The 16100-nt window shown below is 43.7% G+C and overlaps 2 protein-coding genes across 3 annotated transcripts in view; both read right to left on the reverse strand.

The window, feature by feature from the left end:
- The window catches only part of LOC139761831 (uncharacterized), a 63878-nt gene extending 62015 nt beyond the window's left edge, over positions 1–1863 (reverse strand). The window contains exon 1 of the mRNA XM_071686355.1: positions 481–1863. The gene's annotated coding sequence lies outside the window, so the exon portion shown is untranslated. The remainder of the gene's footprint in view (positions 1–480) is intronic.
- The window catches only part of LOC139761832 (uncharacterized), a 40150-nt gene continuing 25238 nt past the window's right edge, over positions 1189–16100 (reverse strand). For both annotated transcript variants that reach the window (XM_071686360.1, XM_071686361.1), the window contains exon 2: positions 1189–2595. In XM_071686360.1, the coding sequence (XP_071542461.1) occupies positions 1891–2592 (702 nt within the window). In that variant the 5' untranslated portion in view covers positions 2593–2595 and the 3' untranslated portion in view covers positions 1189–1890. The remainder of the gene's footprint in view (positions 2596–16100) is intronic.

Consider the following 16100-nt stretch of genomic DNA (forward strand, 5'->3'; position numbering starts at 1 on the left):
TATATATATATATATATACATACAACACAGGAATCATTTACAGAGCATATTCAGCGACTCGGCGTATCTAAGAGAACTGATCTTAGGCAAATGTACCACATTCTAGCTATACTGACATTTCCTTGTATTCTAGATTGGAGCCAGGTATAGTTCTGGATGCCCTAATCCTTCCCTTACATAGATGGTTATGTCTAGTTACGCCGGACTGGGATACATGAAATTGATTGTGGAATTTGTATGTGCATCTCCGTGTTTACTTCCTACACCACACAGGCATTTATCACTCCCTTAATCTACACCATGAAAGATTCTGTGTATCTGTGTTGTTGAACGTGATGACAAGTACTTGGCTGGTCATCAAGTAGGCGTCCATGCCTTGCGTTTAATATCATCAGTGTTTGTGTAGTTAGTTCTGAAAAAATTACCATTGGAATGCACTCTTAAGAAAAGAAAACGAGAAAGATATCGCAGAGAACTTACCTTGTATTCTGGGTAACTATTCCAGCATGTTTCTTGATTTTGTTTCCAAGACCAATGTCTCGTATAAATCAGACGATTTCGGTTGGATAAACACACCACGTTGAAGATCTGTGCCTGTCCTCCATGCCTCAAGGTCAACCTTGTCTCAACTATTCTCCAAGGAGGCGGAGCTGCTGTTGGTATCAGCCGGAATCAACTTGGATCTAAGGGATGTATAATTTCTTATGCCATGCAGAAGGTATCTTTTTTTCCAGACAAGGTGTTGTTTACCCTTATTTGTCATTCTTCAGAAGGGTGATGTTGGTGAGGACTGCTGAGTCTTGAGTTAATGAAGTCAAACTGCTCCATGTCACAGCTGAGGTCTGTCGGATCTGACTAACGTTTGACCTCCTCCTTCCTGAGTAGATCCAGGTGCCTGATAGATGTATGGCTGATCCTTGAACGGTAGAAGAAAGGTAGGTTGATCTTTTAATTCTGACCTTATGTGACCTCGTATGTCAGAGGGTGAGGATTGGTACAAGGTCCATTTTCTGGAAGTCCTCCCCCACCCACCCACACTCAAACACACACACAGAGGAAGGAGGAACAGGAGGATCCATCTATCCTCCTACCCAGCTTGAGACCTGAGGACCACCATGTCCCACCACTAGCTCTTCTTCTGGTCCCCGGGCTGCTGGTAATATAATGCACCGTGTACATCCACGGTCATCACTCACACCTCATCACTGGACTGTCTTAGACTAAGTCATATTCTAAAAACAACGTTCTTGGTTCTGACTGGATATTGGTTAAAGTAAGAGGATGTCCCCTTAAGATCCAATGGACGTTATTAGTCACACTTGTATCACTGCAAATTTTTATGGCACCAAACGTTACGAACATGAATGATAGACTCAGAAACTGATCATCCAGCCTCCCACAACAAAATGGTGTCCATCTGTTTTGGCACATATACAGTAATACTGTTTTTTTTCTTATCACTTTTAACTCGAATTCATTGAAGAGGCTAGCGTCAACGGTATGAGGAGAAATTTCTGTTTCTCTGACACTTTTAAGATCACATCACACAAAAAGTAGATCTATATTGGTACTGTTTTCAGTGGCTTTAAGCTCCGTTTCTTGAAATCCGGTTTGTAAGCGGATGTCTTTGATGTGGATTTGTCTGCTTCAAGAACCCTCAGGATCCTACTATATAAACAGTCCGTTTGCTGTCTAACGGATATGTTCTCAGACATCTTGTAAGTCTTTTTCTTTTTCCTCTAACCTTTACTCTCAGTGGCCTTAACTCTACCATTGAATAACAGAAGACAGAACAGGTTATAATACATCTATCAAACAATACTTAACAATCTTGAGGTTCATCATCTCCAAAGACGACAAAGAAATCACTACCACTCGAACGCGACGCCACTAATCGTAGAATCTAAACCGTCGTCTCCTGCGGGGGATGTATATTTCGTAGGTGGTGTCGTAGTGGCTGTAGTCTGGGGAGGGAAGGTCGTTGTGGTATGGCAAGCCAGGCACACGAACGGGTAAGAACCCTAAGAAGTTGAATACACTCAGAGGCACCGCGATAGACCTCAACTTGTTCCCGAGGATGAACCGCTTATGCCGTCTGTGGGGTATGTCTCCAGGGTTCCTCCTACGGGAGAGAGCCAAATGATCCTCTCCCGACGAAGGTGTGGTGGTCGTCTGACGTCGTTCAGGTCCCTGTGCGGCAGATCTCTCGGTCTCTATGAGGGTCTCCGTCGTATCGATGTTCATCACCATCTCTTCGTCGTTTGGTCTCTCCTGATCCGCTGTGAAGTCAGATGGGAGGGAGACCTGCGGGCTGACTGCTGCTGGAGTGGACGAGTATTCTGCCGCGTGACTCCTCACCCCATGTTCTCCAGCGTCATCAGATGGCTCAGCGCGGTGGGTACTCAGTAAGAGCTGGCCCTTGCCATGGAACAAGTCGTGGAGAATCTCTAGCCCTGGGTAAGGCGAGTGGATGTCATTGAGGAGGTCGTGGTTGATCAGGGCGTCTTCGTATTGGTGGAAGAGAGGAGAGTGAGGGAGAGGACCTCCCTCAGCTACCGCCAACGCAATCGCCAACAGTAGCGCCAGCATCATGATCTGTGTTGGAGAAACAGGGAGATGGGGATTATAATTTGATTAATATACACCCAAAAAATATTTTTTTGGTCAACTGATATACGTGTGTATATAAATCATTGTATGTGTGTATATGTGTATTATATCACTTAACAGTATATTTGGGGAAAAGGCCTTATATTGCTTTTAAAATTATATGATTCCTCACACGTGTGTGTGTGTGTGTGTGTGTGTGTGTGTGTGTGTGTGTCTAAAAACCCACTTAAACATCAATGTATCTCCTGCATGGACAATGAAATGATAAGGTTATCAACATCAATAATATTCAACATTATATTTTCTTTCTGTTAACCGAGAAAGCTTTCAATAAACACAAGACCAAAAAAGGACAAAGAAATACACGTTTCACCTGAGAGATTACCACACACACACACACACACACACACACATACAGAACCCTCGAGGGGCCCCTGACTCGACTTAGTATAGGAAACTGAACCCAAATTCCAGGTAGCAAAATGGCTAGTATCACATGAGCCACCTGGGGCCTAACGGGACTGGTACCTATGTAAACATAGAGTGATTACGTCGTCATGCCTCAGCTGGAGAGGACTCTGTCGTCATGCATCTAACCACACGACCCCAGTACCTCACTCACTTGTCCAGTTACGACGACTAACTCCTGTTATCCTATCAATCAGTCAGTTCCTAATTACCTCAAAGTAAACCAAGTGAGCATAGATAGTAGAATAAAGACAGTCTGTATGGTCAAGCACTGGTTAGTATGATGGACCCTATGGTCAGTATGGTGATTAAGCAGTGGTTAGCATGGTTGAACTCATCATCATCATTATAGTGAGCCATGGGCAATAAGGCGGACCCACCTGGATTCTTAGTCTGAAGCCAATGTTAGTCTAATGACAACATCGCATACGAAAAACATGTTTATGGTTCGCCAGACCTTAACATGGCAGAAGCAATTCTGTCTTTTTTGGTCGGTTTGTCCTTCAATTTTGTCGCTATGCTGGGTCCTAATTCTCAGTAATTACGCAAATTATCTCATTTTCTGCTGTCCGCAGTTAGGTGTTGCTATCTATATAGGACAGAGGGAAGGGTTGAACTACTGTCATTAGTCGTACTGTTCCGTATAGCCAGTTTGCTCATTAAGAAGATAAACCCACATAATGAGAACATTATATACATCATCTCTTTAACCAAGACTGTACGTCTGATGATATAGTCTGTCTTCTTGCGTTAGGTTTGTATCCAAAATATTCATCAGGGTTGCTTTACGAATGTCTCTCAAAAAAGGATTTATCAGTGGTGATGGAGAGAGAGAGAGAGAGAGAGAGAGAGAGAGAGAGAGAGAGAGAGAGAGAGAGAGAGAGAGAGAGAGAGAGAGACAGAGAGAGAGAGAGAGAGAGAGAGAGAGAGAGAGATTTATGAGGACTTTCGAGACGCATAAACACGAACAGACTTCCGAAAGACAAGGAAATAAGAAAGGAGGAGAATGGAGGAAGACTGGTAAAAGATGGTACGTGGGAGGAACCAGAAGACCTTACCCGCGAGAGCTGCACACACAGGAGTGAGGTAAGAGATGGTATAAGGAAAGCTGCGGAAGGGGATGGTGGAAGGGCGGGGATTAACTCGTGTGTATTGGAGAAACTTTAGGACATAGCTGGGACGGAATGAGGCCATACGGGACATGGGAGAGTTGACCCAGTCTAGCATCAACATCATGGTTCCCAGCGGCATAGCCAGGCGCGTCTTACTTTTTCCTCATGGGAACGAAAATATTCTGTCACAAAACCCCATTTGAAGTCATCATAAAGTTTCCAAGACTTTACCAAGGCGTTTCGATGAGATCCAGGTGAGGTTCGGTACAAAAGGACAATAAGCATCGCTTTAGATCGATGAGATTCTGTTCTCTTTGGCTGGGAGAGATTGAGAACAGCCTCTTCTATCACAGGGACGAGGACTGGTCGTCAAGTGAGGGCGGCGTCGTGGTTAGTCATAGAGGGTCGTGTTGGTTCCGGGACAACCCTCCCCTGCAATTAGAAAGTAGGAGGACCACAGCTTCGCCAACGCTCACGTGTTGGCGCTTTTTCGCCACATTCTCTCTCTCTCTCTCTCTCTCTCTCTCTCTCTCTCTCTCTCTCTCTCTCTCCCTAATGGCCATCATTACCTGGGGATCGTCATAATGAGGCCTGAGAAGACTATCATTAACACAACAGCTGAAGAGTTCTTTGTTTTCCCCTCTTTCTTTTTTAAGGTGAGTCAGACATGATCCAAATCGCTTGAAGTCTAGGAAACTCTCACGTCTCATCAGTGAATCAAGTCTTTCTGTAAAACCCAGACTGGCTGAGGCATCTGCATTGATCATGGTTCCGATAACACTATCAGCGCAGTATCTAGAAGTGAAACTTATTATCATTATGATTTATCTCTTTAGAACTACGTTTAAAGATAGGGTTCAACTGTGTGGCTGCCTTCGACTCGTTCACAGACCTTCCTTCACCAATAACCTTGAAATGTGGCGAGAAAACTTCCCTTTTGCATTATCGTGGACTCTCGCAACGCGACCTCCACGCAAGCGTGTGTACGCGGGATGGGGCGTGCGACGCGCTGGTCACACTGGACGCAACGACTGAGATGGGAGGCACGCATGACGCAAGTGTGACCTCGGCTGCCAATGGGCTTCGACTTGAGCACGTAGCGTGAAACCACAAACCACACGAACGAAACCCAGACTCAACCATCATGAAACACCTGAATTTTTCATGAAAGAAAAACCCCACATAAAAAAAAAACTATTGCAAGAGTGACAGGGGCGTCGCGTCGTAATGTCCCCGTTAAAGCACGTAATTTTACGTCCTCGTCGTCGTATGTTTTCCAGGAGACTCGTATTTATGTAGGTGACCGTGGGTGGAGAGAGGCTTGGTGGAACTTGACCAAGCCTGAAGGTTCGTAAACATACCATTCGGACACTTTCCTCCCCAGACGTGTGTGTGTGTGTGTGTGTGTGTGTGTGTGTGTGTGTGTGTGAATGACTTGTACATCCTCTGTGTTGTAGTTCAATGGTACTGACTCCTTTTCAGTATCAAACAATTTGGCGATCTCCACCCTGATATATCTACCCTCGTTTCTTTGGTTATATATATTTGGAGCTGCGTTGAAAAGGATAATGTTCTGCTTTGCGAGAGAGAGAGAGAGAGAGAGAGAGAGAGAGAGAGAGAGAGAGAGAGAGAGAGAGAGAGAGAGAGGAGTCTTGTGACCTCAAGCAGGGGAACCAGATCCCAGCATCGTTCGCCACGACCAAGCGTCACAAACATGGATGATCATTTTGCCCAGCAACTTTCACTGGTCACCCGAGATGGCGCTAACCCCATCCCTTTGCCCACCCCCGGTATACTAATATATTGAGTATGTCATATATCATATAACATACACTATGCTATTTTGCTGTAGTCATTGCCACCAGTCTCCCTGATGCTCTAACAAAGTAACACGAGTATATAAGATCTGTTTCCCCGTAACACACAAGTAGTAATCCTATATAGTAAATCATACAAGAAGCCCTTGGCCCATCGCGTACTTTGCCGATACAAAATGAAGGGGAAAAAAAAAAGCTGATTGCGTATTACGCACCGCAGGAGCTCTGACGCAACATCCTCCTTCTGCAGGAGGAGGAGGAGGAGGAGGAGCGGCAGGTGCCTATAGTACTTTCACTAAAGGGTTCGGGGCAGCTTTGGTAAGCGGGCAGCGAGCGGCAGGTCCTCCTCCCGTCACCACACGCTGGGCCAACACTCATACTGATCAGGTGGTCATGATCGGTGCTGCAACTCTCTCTCTCTCTCTCTCTCTCTCTCTCTCTCTCTCTCTCTCTCTCTCTCTCTCTCTCTCCTGCCTACTAACCTGTCTCTGCCTCCCATTATCTATTTCCTCTCCTCCTCTCCAATCTTCCTCTTCCTTTCCCCCATCAGTTGTTGCCTTGAAACTATCCTTTCTATATTTCCTGTACCTTCCCAGTCCCGCCCTTCGCTCCCTCATCTCTCTGGGTCTCGATCCCGCGTCTCCAGTCTCGTCAACTTTAAGGAAAACGAAGACATGCGACATTCCGGTATGCCGTCATCGAATCCTCTGCCCCAGGGACTATCACCAGTCAAGAACCTGTCCACAAGGGTTATATTACCTTTAACGACAAGTCAATTACGACCCTTGTCTAATGGCCACTAAGAGGGATTCTAATGGCTTTAATAACAAGTCGGTAACGACTCTTCTACGTGTCGCTAAGGTTGATAACATCTCAAATCACAAGGTACTAATGACCCTTCCGTAAACGTCACTAAGAGTGTTGACGTGATTAATCACAGGACACTAATGACCCCTACCTGATTAAGTATGCGACAAGCATTTAGAGGAAAGATGATTCCTTGATTATCTTCTAAAGTAATGGCTTACTAATGATCATTTTCCGGACGTAATGATCGTTTTATGTGAGAGTTAAGAAAAGACTCAATAACACTGTTTTTTCTTTTTTGCTTTGATCTGGTTTTCAGAGACTTCTAATATTTCCCAAGCTTCGTGAACAACCTCGTCATACCTCAGCTAACTACAAGGAACCGTCTCGTTTCGACCCTCCAAGACAACTTGAATACAAGCCCAAAGACAAGAGAAATCGAAATCAGAGATAGGGTTAAGCAAGGTGTGAAAATAACTAACATTATCTCTCCACAGGCTTACTAAATCTGCGTAGGGGAAGGTTAATAGGTGGGCCATCAGGGGTTTTGTAATGGATGGACAACGAGGCAGAGATGAACGAAAGGACGAATCCGCATAACAATACGAAACTCACTGAAAGTCACAGAGAAAAAGAAAAGAAAAAGATCAAAAGTTACAAATGAAGAAATGAGAAAACAGAATTGAAATATCACGAATCTATTTTACTGTCTATTCTGTTCCCTATCAAGGAAACTCGGTCCTTCCAAAATGAAATAGCACCTCCTCTCTCTCTCTCTCTCTCTCTCTCTCTCTCTCTCTCTCTCTCTCTCTCTCTCTCTCTCTCTCTTCCAGCCTTGGCAATTCAAACGACTTTAAAGTCAGCCGGCCTACAGAGAGAGAGAGAGAGAGAGAGAGAGAGAGAGAGAGAGAGAGAGAGAGAGAGAGGAGAGAGAGAGGAACAACCACTAACCACCCTCAGAAGGCCGACCACCACAGCACAGCCGACCACCACCCCGGCGGCTGCCACACAACACCAACACAATACGAAACCCGCTTGGTGTGGCTGGGGTGACCTTCCCACACTATACATTGCCTCCCTCCCTCCTCCACCTCACTCACTCTCACCTTCACCAGTGTGCAACCTGAGCCTCATTTCACCCTCCAGATCTCATGACGACGCCACCTTGTCTACGCACAACACGTTCTCTTTCTCTGATCCGTTTCCTAACCCCCCCCCCCCAATCCCTTTAACTCCTTCTCTGATCCATCTACTTTTCTCCATCTCTTTAACGCCTTTTCTGATCCTTCTCAAACCCTACCTCTTCGATAAACTCCTTACGTCACCACCTTTTCTATCACCTGAAAAGGCATTAACTCCACCTTGCCTCATCCAATCCCTTCACCTACCTTCACCTCACCCTGGTCCAGCCTTTTTACTTCTTCTCCCCTTATACATCTAGACTCCATCCTTCCTCCCTAGCCCGATCCCATTCTCCCTTCCCCCTTCACACCCCATCTTACACCATCAGCCTCCCCTACCCCATCTCTCAACCCAACCACCCCATCATCTTCATTCCTAATACCTCGTCCCATCCCATTGGATCGATCCATCACCCAACCCTACGCATCCCCTGAGGCTGGTGGATCCCACGAGATGCGCACAGCAAATTGTATTACGTCCGTCGGCGGCTGACGCTACCTCCTCCAGTAAGGCAGGCGGTTCTACGTTTCAACAGAAATAACTGGAAGAATCCCGAGATGAAATGCCTTATATAAAGCCCACGAGACCCAGTGGAAAGAAATGACCTAAGGACGTATTCCTGTGTCATGGTGGCTCTTAAGCAGAGGATGCCATACAATGGGAACCGCCCGTCTGCCTTGGGGGGACTTGCATCAATTACCCGTCATTAGTTAAACCGTTAAAGGAGGAGGACGTCTGTCATGACAAGACGCGCATGGACCCCCTGCCAGGCGCATGATAATAGACCCCGTCATGGTCATCTCTCTCTCTCTCTCTCTCTCTCTCTCTCTCTCTCTCTCTCTCTCTCTCTCTCTCTCTCTCTCCAATCACAGTTTCCATTCTTGTGACTATCCTTTCGCTGCTTCGTCATCTCGTCCTCCATTGGTTCAATGTGATTCTATCATTCTTTACTCTTAGATTATTCTTTAATACGCTTTTTTTATCCAAATTCTTTCCATGTCAGGTGAAACTACACATAATCCAGTTCAAAACGGGTAATATAGAACCTCACCTATGCTTTTTTTCCAGTTTTTTCATAGGATTATAAGAAGGGAACAGGTGATTAGAGGTTTTCACCGTATCTGCTGGCTCCGGGTGGGTCCTGCTGGAGCAATTCAACAGTGGGGGAAGGAACAACTTAGACTCTAAGAGCATTGGACGATAAGGAAGACCACATCCTCCTGTAGCAAGTATTGTCTCAACCTTGTCACCTCAGGCGACGACGTAATCCGTTGTTTGTTCTGGATTAATAAATGAAGTGGAATTTCTTTTTTTCATATATTGACGTCAACTCCACTTAGGATTCGATCCCAATAAGTTTCGTCTTCCAGAGTTTTTAACCCATAGTTGCTTTGCGGCTTATATCATTAGTTTTTTGCTCTATCGATCATTATAGGCCCGTAAGTGCTTTGTTACAAACCACTAGTTGAACGTTTCGAACACCTTCGTCAGGTGTTGAGGCGAATCATAAAACCGTACGGACTCTAACTGTACATTTGACCAATGTTAGAATCGCTAAATCTATGGCATTTATCACACTACGATTTAAAAGTCATATGTTGAACTTATTGGGTATTTGACAAGCGTGATGGATACAGGTAGACGTGACACGGGTGCAATATGTAGGAAAAAAGTTGGTTAAGTGCAAAGAGGCGCCATCTGTTGGCGTGGAAGAAAACTAACACATTTTATAATCGGACACACATACAAACACGCACACACACACACACACACACACAGATGTATAAAATGAAGATAATACAACCGATAATGTTAATAGAATTAATAATGAAATTGATATTAATAGTACTAATGATAACAACAACAGTGATTGCTAATGATTATGATGATAATGATTAATGATGATAGCAATGATGATGATGATACATATCAATCCTAGAAGATCACAATTTAAATCAATATTCCCCCTCAACTCCGAGCTAAAGATTCTCCACGACGAATATTCTTCACAGTCTCGATATTTATGCACTGCTCTCACGCTCGGCCAAAACATAGCTCTATCGTGCGGATATATATATATAAAAAGAGGATATCTATAGATACATCCACGATATTCAAACATCACCACTACTACTACTGCTACCCCCACCCCCAGCCCCCTCCTCCTCTCCTTCGTCAGTAGTGAGGGAGCTACTGCTGCTGCTGCTGTTGTTCGTCCTCTTCCCTCCTCCTCCGCCCGCCACTTTGTGTCGATAGGCGTCACGTACCCAGTGTCTCACACGGACCCGCACGCACCTACCTACCTACCTCCCTACGGCAGTAGGCGTGTGTGTGTGTGTGTGATTCTATCATTCTTTACTCTTAGATTATTCTTTAATACATCTTTTTTATCCAAATTCTTTCCATTTCAGGTGAAACTACACATAATCCAATTCAAAAGGGATAATATAGAACCTCATCTATGCTTTTTTTTCAGTTTTTTCATAGGATCATAAGAAGGGAACAGGTGATTAGAGGTTTTCACCCTACCTGCTGGCTCCGGGTGGGTCCTGCTGGAGCAATTCAACAGCGGGGGAAGGAAGAACTTAGACTCTAAGAGCATTGGACGATAAGGAAGACCACATCCTCCTGTAGAAAGTATTGTCTCGACCTTGTCATCTCAGGCGACGACGTATTCCGTCGTTGGTTCTGGATTAATCAATGGAGTGGAATTTCTCTTTTTCATATATTGACGTCAACTCCACTTGGGATTCGATCCCAATAAGTTTCGTCTTCCAGAGTTTTTAACCCATAGTTGCTTGGCGGCTTATATCATTAGTTTTTTGCTCTATCGATCGTTATAGGCCGGTAAGTGCCTTGTTACAAACCACTAGTTGAACGTTTCGAACACCTTCGTCGGGTGCTGAGGCGAATCATAAGACCGTACGGACTCTAACTGTACATCTGACCAATGTTAGAATCGCTAAATCTATAGTATTTATCACACTACGATTTAAAAGTCATATGTTGAACTCATTGAGTATTTGACAAGCGTGGTGGACACAGGTGGAACTTGACACGGGTGCAATATTTAGGAAAAAAGTTGGTTAAGTGCAAAGAGGCGCCATCTGTTGGCGTGGAAGAAAACTAACACATTTTATACTCGGACACACATACAAACACACACACGCACACACACACACACACACACACAGATGTATAAAATGTAGATAATACAACCGATAATGTTAATAGAATTAATAATGAAATTGATATTAATAGTACTAATGATAACAACAACAGTGATTGCTAATGATTATGATGATAATGATTAATGATGATAGTAATGATGATACAGATCAATCCTAGAAGCCCACAATTTAAATCAATATTCCCCCTCAACTCCGAGCTAAAGATTCTCCACGACGAATATTCTTCACAGTCTCGATATTTATGCACTGCTCTCACGCTCGGCCAAAACATAGCTCTATCGTGCGGATATATATATATAAAAAAAAAGGATATCTATAGATACATCCACGATATTCAAACATCACCACTCCTACTACTGCTACCCCCACCCCCTGCCCCCTCCTCCTCTCCTTCGTCAGTAGTGAGGGAGCTACTGCTGCTGCTGTTGTTCGTCCTCTTCCCTCCTCCTCCGCCCGCCACTTTGTGTCGATAGGCGTCACGTACCCAGTGTCTCACACGGACCCGCGCGTACCTACCTACCTACCTATCTACGGCAGTAGGCGTGTGTGTGTGTGTGTGTGTGTGTGTGTGTGATTCTATCATTCTTTACTCTTAGATTATTCTTTAATACATCTTTTTTATCCAAATTCTTTCCATTTCAGGTGAAACTACACATAATCCAATTCAAAAGGGGTAATATAGAACCTCACCTATGCTTTTTTTTTAGTTTTTTCATAGGATTATAAGAAGGGAACAGGTGATTAGAGGTTTTCACCGTATCTGCTGGCTCCGGGTGGGTCCTGCTGGAGCAATTCAACAGTGGGGGAAGGAAGAACTTAGACTCTAAGAGCATTGGACGATAAGGAAGACCACATCCTCCTGTAGCAAGTATTGTCTCGACCTTGTCATCTCAGGCGACGACGTAATCCGTTGTTGGTTCTGGATTAATAAATGGAGTGGAATTTCTTTTTTTTATATATTGACGTCAGCTCCACTTAGGATTCGATCCCAATAAGTTTCGTCTTCCAGAGTTTTTAACCCATAGTTGCTTGGCGGCTTATATCATTAGTTTTTTGCTCTATCGATCGTTATAAGCCCGTAAGTGCCATGTTACAAACCACCAGTTGAGCGTTAAGAACACCTTCGTCAGGTGTTGAGGCGAATCATAAAACCGTACGTACTCTAACTGTACATTTGACCAATGTTAGTATCGCTAAATCTATAGTATTTATCACATTACGATTTAGAAGTCATATGTTGAACTTATTGGGTATTTGACATGCGTGATGGATACAGGTAGACGTGACACGGGTGCAATATGTAGGAAAAAAGTTGGTTAAGTGCAAAGAGGCGCCATCTGTTGGCGTGGAAGAAAACTAACACATTTCATACTCGGACACACATACAAACACACACACACGCGCACACACACACACACACACACACACACACACACATGTATAAAATGAAGATAATAAACCAATAATGTTAATAGAATTGATAATGAAATTGATATTAATAGTACTAATGATAACAACAACAGTGATTGCTAATGATTATGATGATAATGATTAATGATGATAGTAATGATGATACATATCAATCCTAGAAGCCCACAATTTAAATCAATATTCCCCCTCAACTCCGAGCTAAAGATTCTCCACGACGAATATTCTTCACAGTCTCGATATTTATGCACTGCTCTCACGCTCGGCCAAAACATAGCTCTATCGTGCGGATATATATATATAAAAAAAAAAAGGATATCTATAGATACATCCACGATATTCAAACATCACCACTACTACTACTGCTACCCCCACCCCCAGCCCTCTCCTCCTCTCCTTCGTCAGTAGTGAGGGAGCTTCTGCTGCTGCTGTTGTTCGTCCTCTTCCCTCCTCCTCCGCCCGCCACTTTGTGTCGATAGGCGTCACGTACCCAGTGTCTCACACGGACCCGCGCGCACCTACCTACCTACCTCCCTACGGCAGTAGGCGTGTGTGTGTGTGATTCTATCATTCTTTCCTCTTAGATTATTCTTTAATACATCTTTTTTATCCAAATTCTTTCCATTTCAGGTGAAACTACACATAATCCAATTCAAAAGGGATAATATAGAACCTGACCTATGCTTTTTTTTCAGTTTTTTCATAGGATCATAAGAAGGGAACAGGTGATTAGAGGTTTTCACCCTACCTGCTGGCTCCGGGTGGGTCCTGCTGGAGCAATTCAACAGCGGGGGAAGGAACAACTTAGACTCTAAGAGCATTGGACGATAAGGAAGACCACATCCTCCTGTAGAAAGTATTGTCTCGACCTTGTCATCTCAGGCGACGACGTATTCCGTCGTTGGTTCTGGATTAATCAATGGAGTGGAATTTCTTTTTTTTCATATATTGACGTCAACTCCACTTGGGATTCGATCCCAATAAGTTTCGTCTTCCAGAGTTTTTAACCCATAGTTGCTTGGCGGCTTATATCATTAGTTTTTTTGCTCTATCGATCGTTATAGGCCGGTAAGTGCCTTGTTACAAACCACTAGTTGAACGTTTCGAACACCTTCGTCAGGTGTTGAGGCGAATCATAAGACCGTACGGACTCTAACTGTACATTTGACCAATGTTAGAATCGCTAAATCTATGGCATTTATCACACTACGATTTAAAAGTCATATGTTGAACTTATTGGGTATTTGACAAGCGTGATGGATACAGGTAGACGTGACACGGGTGCAATATGTAGGAAAAAAGTTGGTTAAGTGCAAAGAGGCGCCATCTGTTGGCGTGGAAGAAAACTAACACATTTTATACTCGGACACACATACAAACACACACACACACGCGCACACACACACACACACACACACACACAGATGTATAAAATGAAGATAATACAACCGATAATGTTAATAGAATTAATAATGAAATTGATATTAATAGTACTAATGATAACAACAGTGATTGCTAATGATTATGATGATAATGATTAATGATGATAGTAATGATGATACATATCAATCCTAGAAGCCCACAATTTAAATCAATATTCCCCCTCAACTCCGAGCTAAAGATTCTCCACGACGAATATTCTTCACAGTCTCGATATTTATGCACTGCTCTCACGCTCGGCCAAAACATAGCTCTATCGTGCGGATATATATATATATATAAAAAAAGGATATCTATAGATACATCCACGATATTCAAACATCACCACTACTACTACTGCTACCCCCACCCCCTGCCCCCTCCTCCTCTCCTTCGTCAGTAGTGAGGGAGCTACTGCTTCTGCTGCTGTTGTTCGTCCTCTTCCCTCCTCCTCCGCCCGCCACTTTGTGTCGATAGGCGTCACGTACCCAGTGTCTCACACGGACCCGCGCGTACCTACCTTCCTACCTCCCTACGGCAGTAGGCGTGTGTGTGTGTGTGATTCTATCATTCTTTACTCTTAGATTATTCTTTAATACATCTTTTTTATCCAAATTCTTTCAATTTCAGGTGAAACTACACATAATCCAATTCAAAAGGGGTAATATAGAACCTCACCTATGCTTTTTTTTTAGTTTTTTCATAGGATTATAAGAAGGGAACAGGTGATTAGAGGTTTTCACCGTATCTGCTGGCTCCGGGTGGGTCCTGCTGGAGCAATTCAACAGTGGGGGAAGGAAGAACTTAGACTCTAAGAGCATTGGACGATAAGGAAGACCACATCCTCCTGTAGCAAGTATTGTCTCGACCTTGTCATCTCAGGCGACGACGTAATCCGTTGTTGGTTCTGGATTAATAAATGGAGTGGAATTTCTTTTTTTTATATATTGACGTCAACTCCACTTAGGATTCGATCCCAATAAGTTTCGTCTTCCAGAGTTTTTAACCCATAGTTGCTTGGCGGCTTATATCATTAGTTTTTTGCTCTATCGATCGTTATAGGCCCGTAAGTGCCCTGTTACAAACCACCAGTTGAGCGTTAAGAACACCTTCGTCAGGTGTTGAGGCGAATCATAAAACCGTACGTACTCTAACTGTACATTTGACCAATGTTAGTATCGCTAAATCTATAGTATTTATCACATTACGATTTAGAAGTCATATGTTGAACTTATTGGGTATTTGACATGCGTGATGGTTACAGGTAGACGTGACACGGGTGCAATATGTAGGAAAAAAGTTGGTTAAGTGCAAAGAGGCGCCATCTGTTGGCGTGGAAGAAAACTAACACATTTTATACTCGGACACACATACAAACACACACACACGCGCACACACACACACACACACACACACACACACACACAAATGTATAAAATGAAGATAATACAACCGATAATGTTAATAGAATTAATAATGAAATTGATATTAATAGTACTAATGATAACAACAATAGTGATTGCTAATGATTATGATGATAATGATTAATGATGATAGCAATGATGATGTTGATACATATCAATCCTAGAAGCCCACAATTTAAATCAATATTCCCCCTCAACTCCGAGCTAAAGATTCTCCACGACGAATATTCTTCACAGTCTCGATATTTATGCACTGCTCTCACGCTCGGCCAAAACATAGCTCTATCGTGCGGATATATATATATATATAAAAAAAAAAAGGATATCTATAGATACATCCACGATATTCAAACATCACCACCACTACTACTGCTACCCCCACCCCCTGCCCCCTCCTCCTCTCCTTCGTCAGTAGTGAGGGAGCTACTGCTGCTGCTACTGCTGCTGTTGTTCGTCCTCTTCCCTCCTCCTCCGCCCGCCACTTTGTGTCGATAGGCGTCACGTACACAGTGTCTCACACGGGCCGGCGCGTACCTACCTTCCTACCTACCTACGGCAGTAGGCGTGTGTATGTGTGTGTGTCTGTGTGTGTGATTCTATCATTCTTTACTCTTAGATTATTCTTTAATACATCTTTTTTAT

This window comes from Panulirus ornatus, chromosome 42 (genome assembly GCF_036320965.1).
Source record: "Panulirus ornatus isolate Po-2019 chromosome 42, ASM3632096v1, whole genome shotgun sequence".
NCBI lineage: Eukaryota > Metazoa > Arthropoda > Malacostraca > Decapoda > Palinuridae > Panulirus > Panulirus ornatus.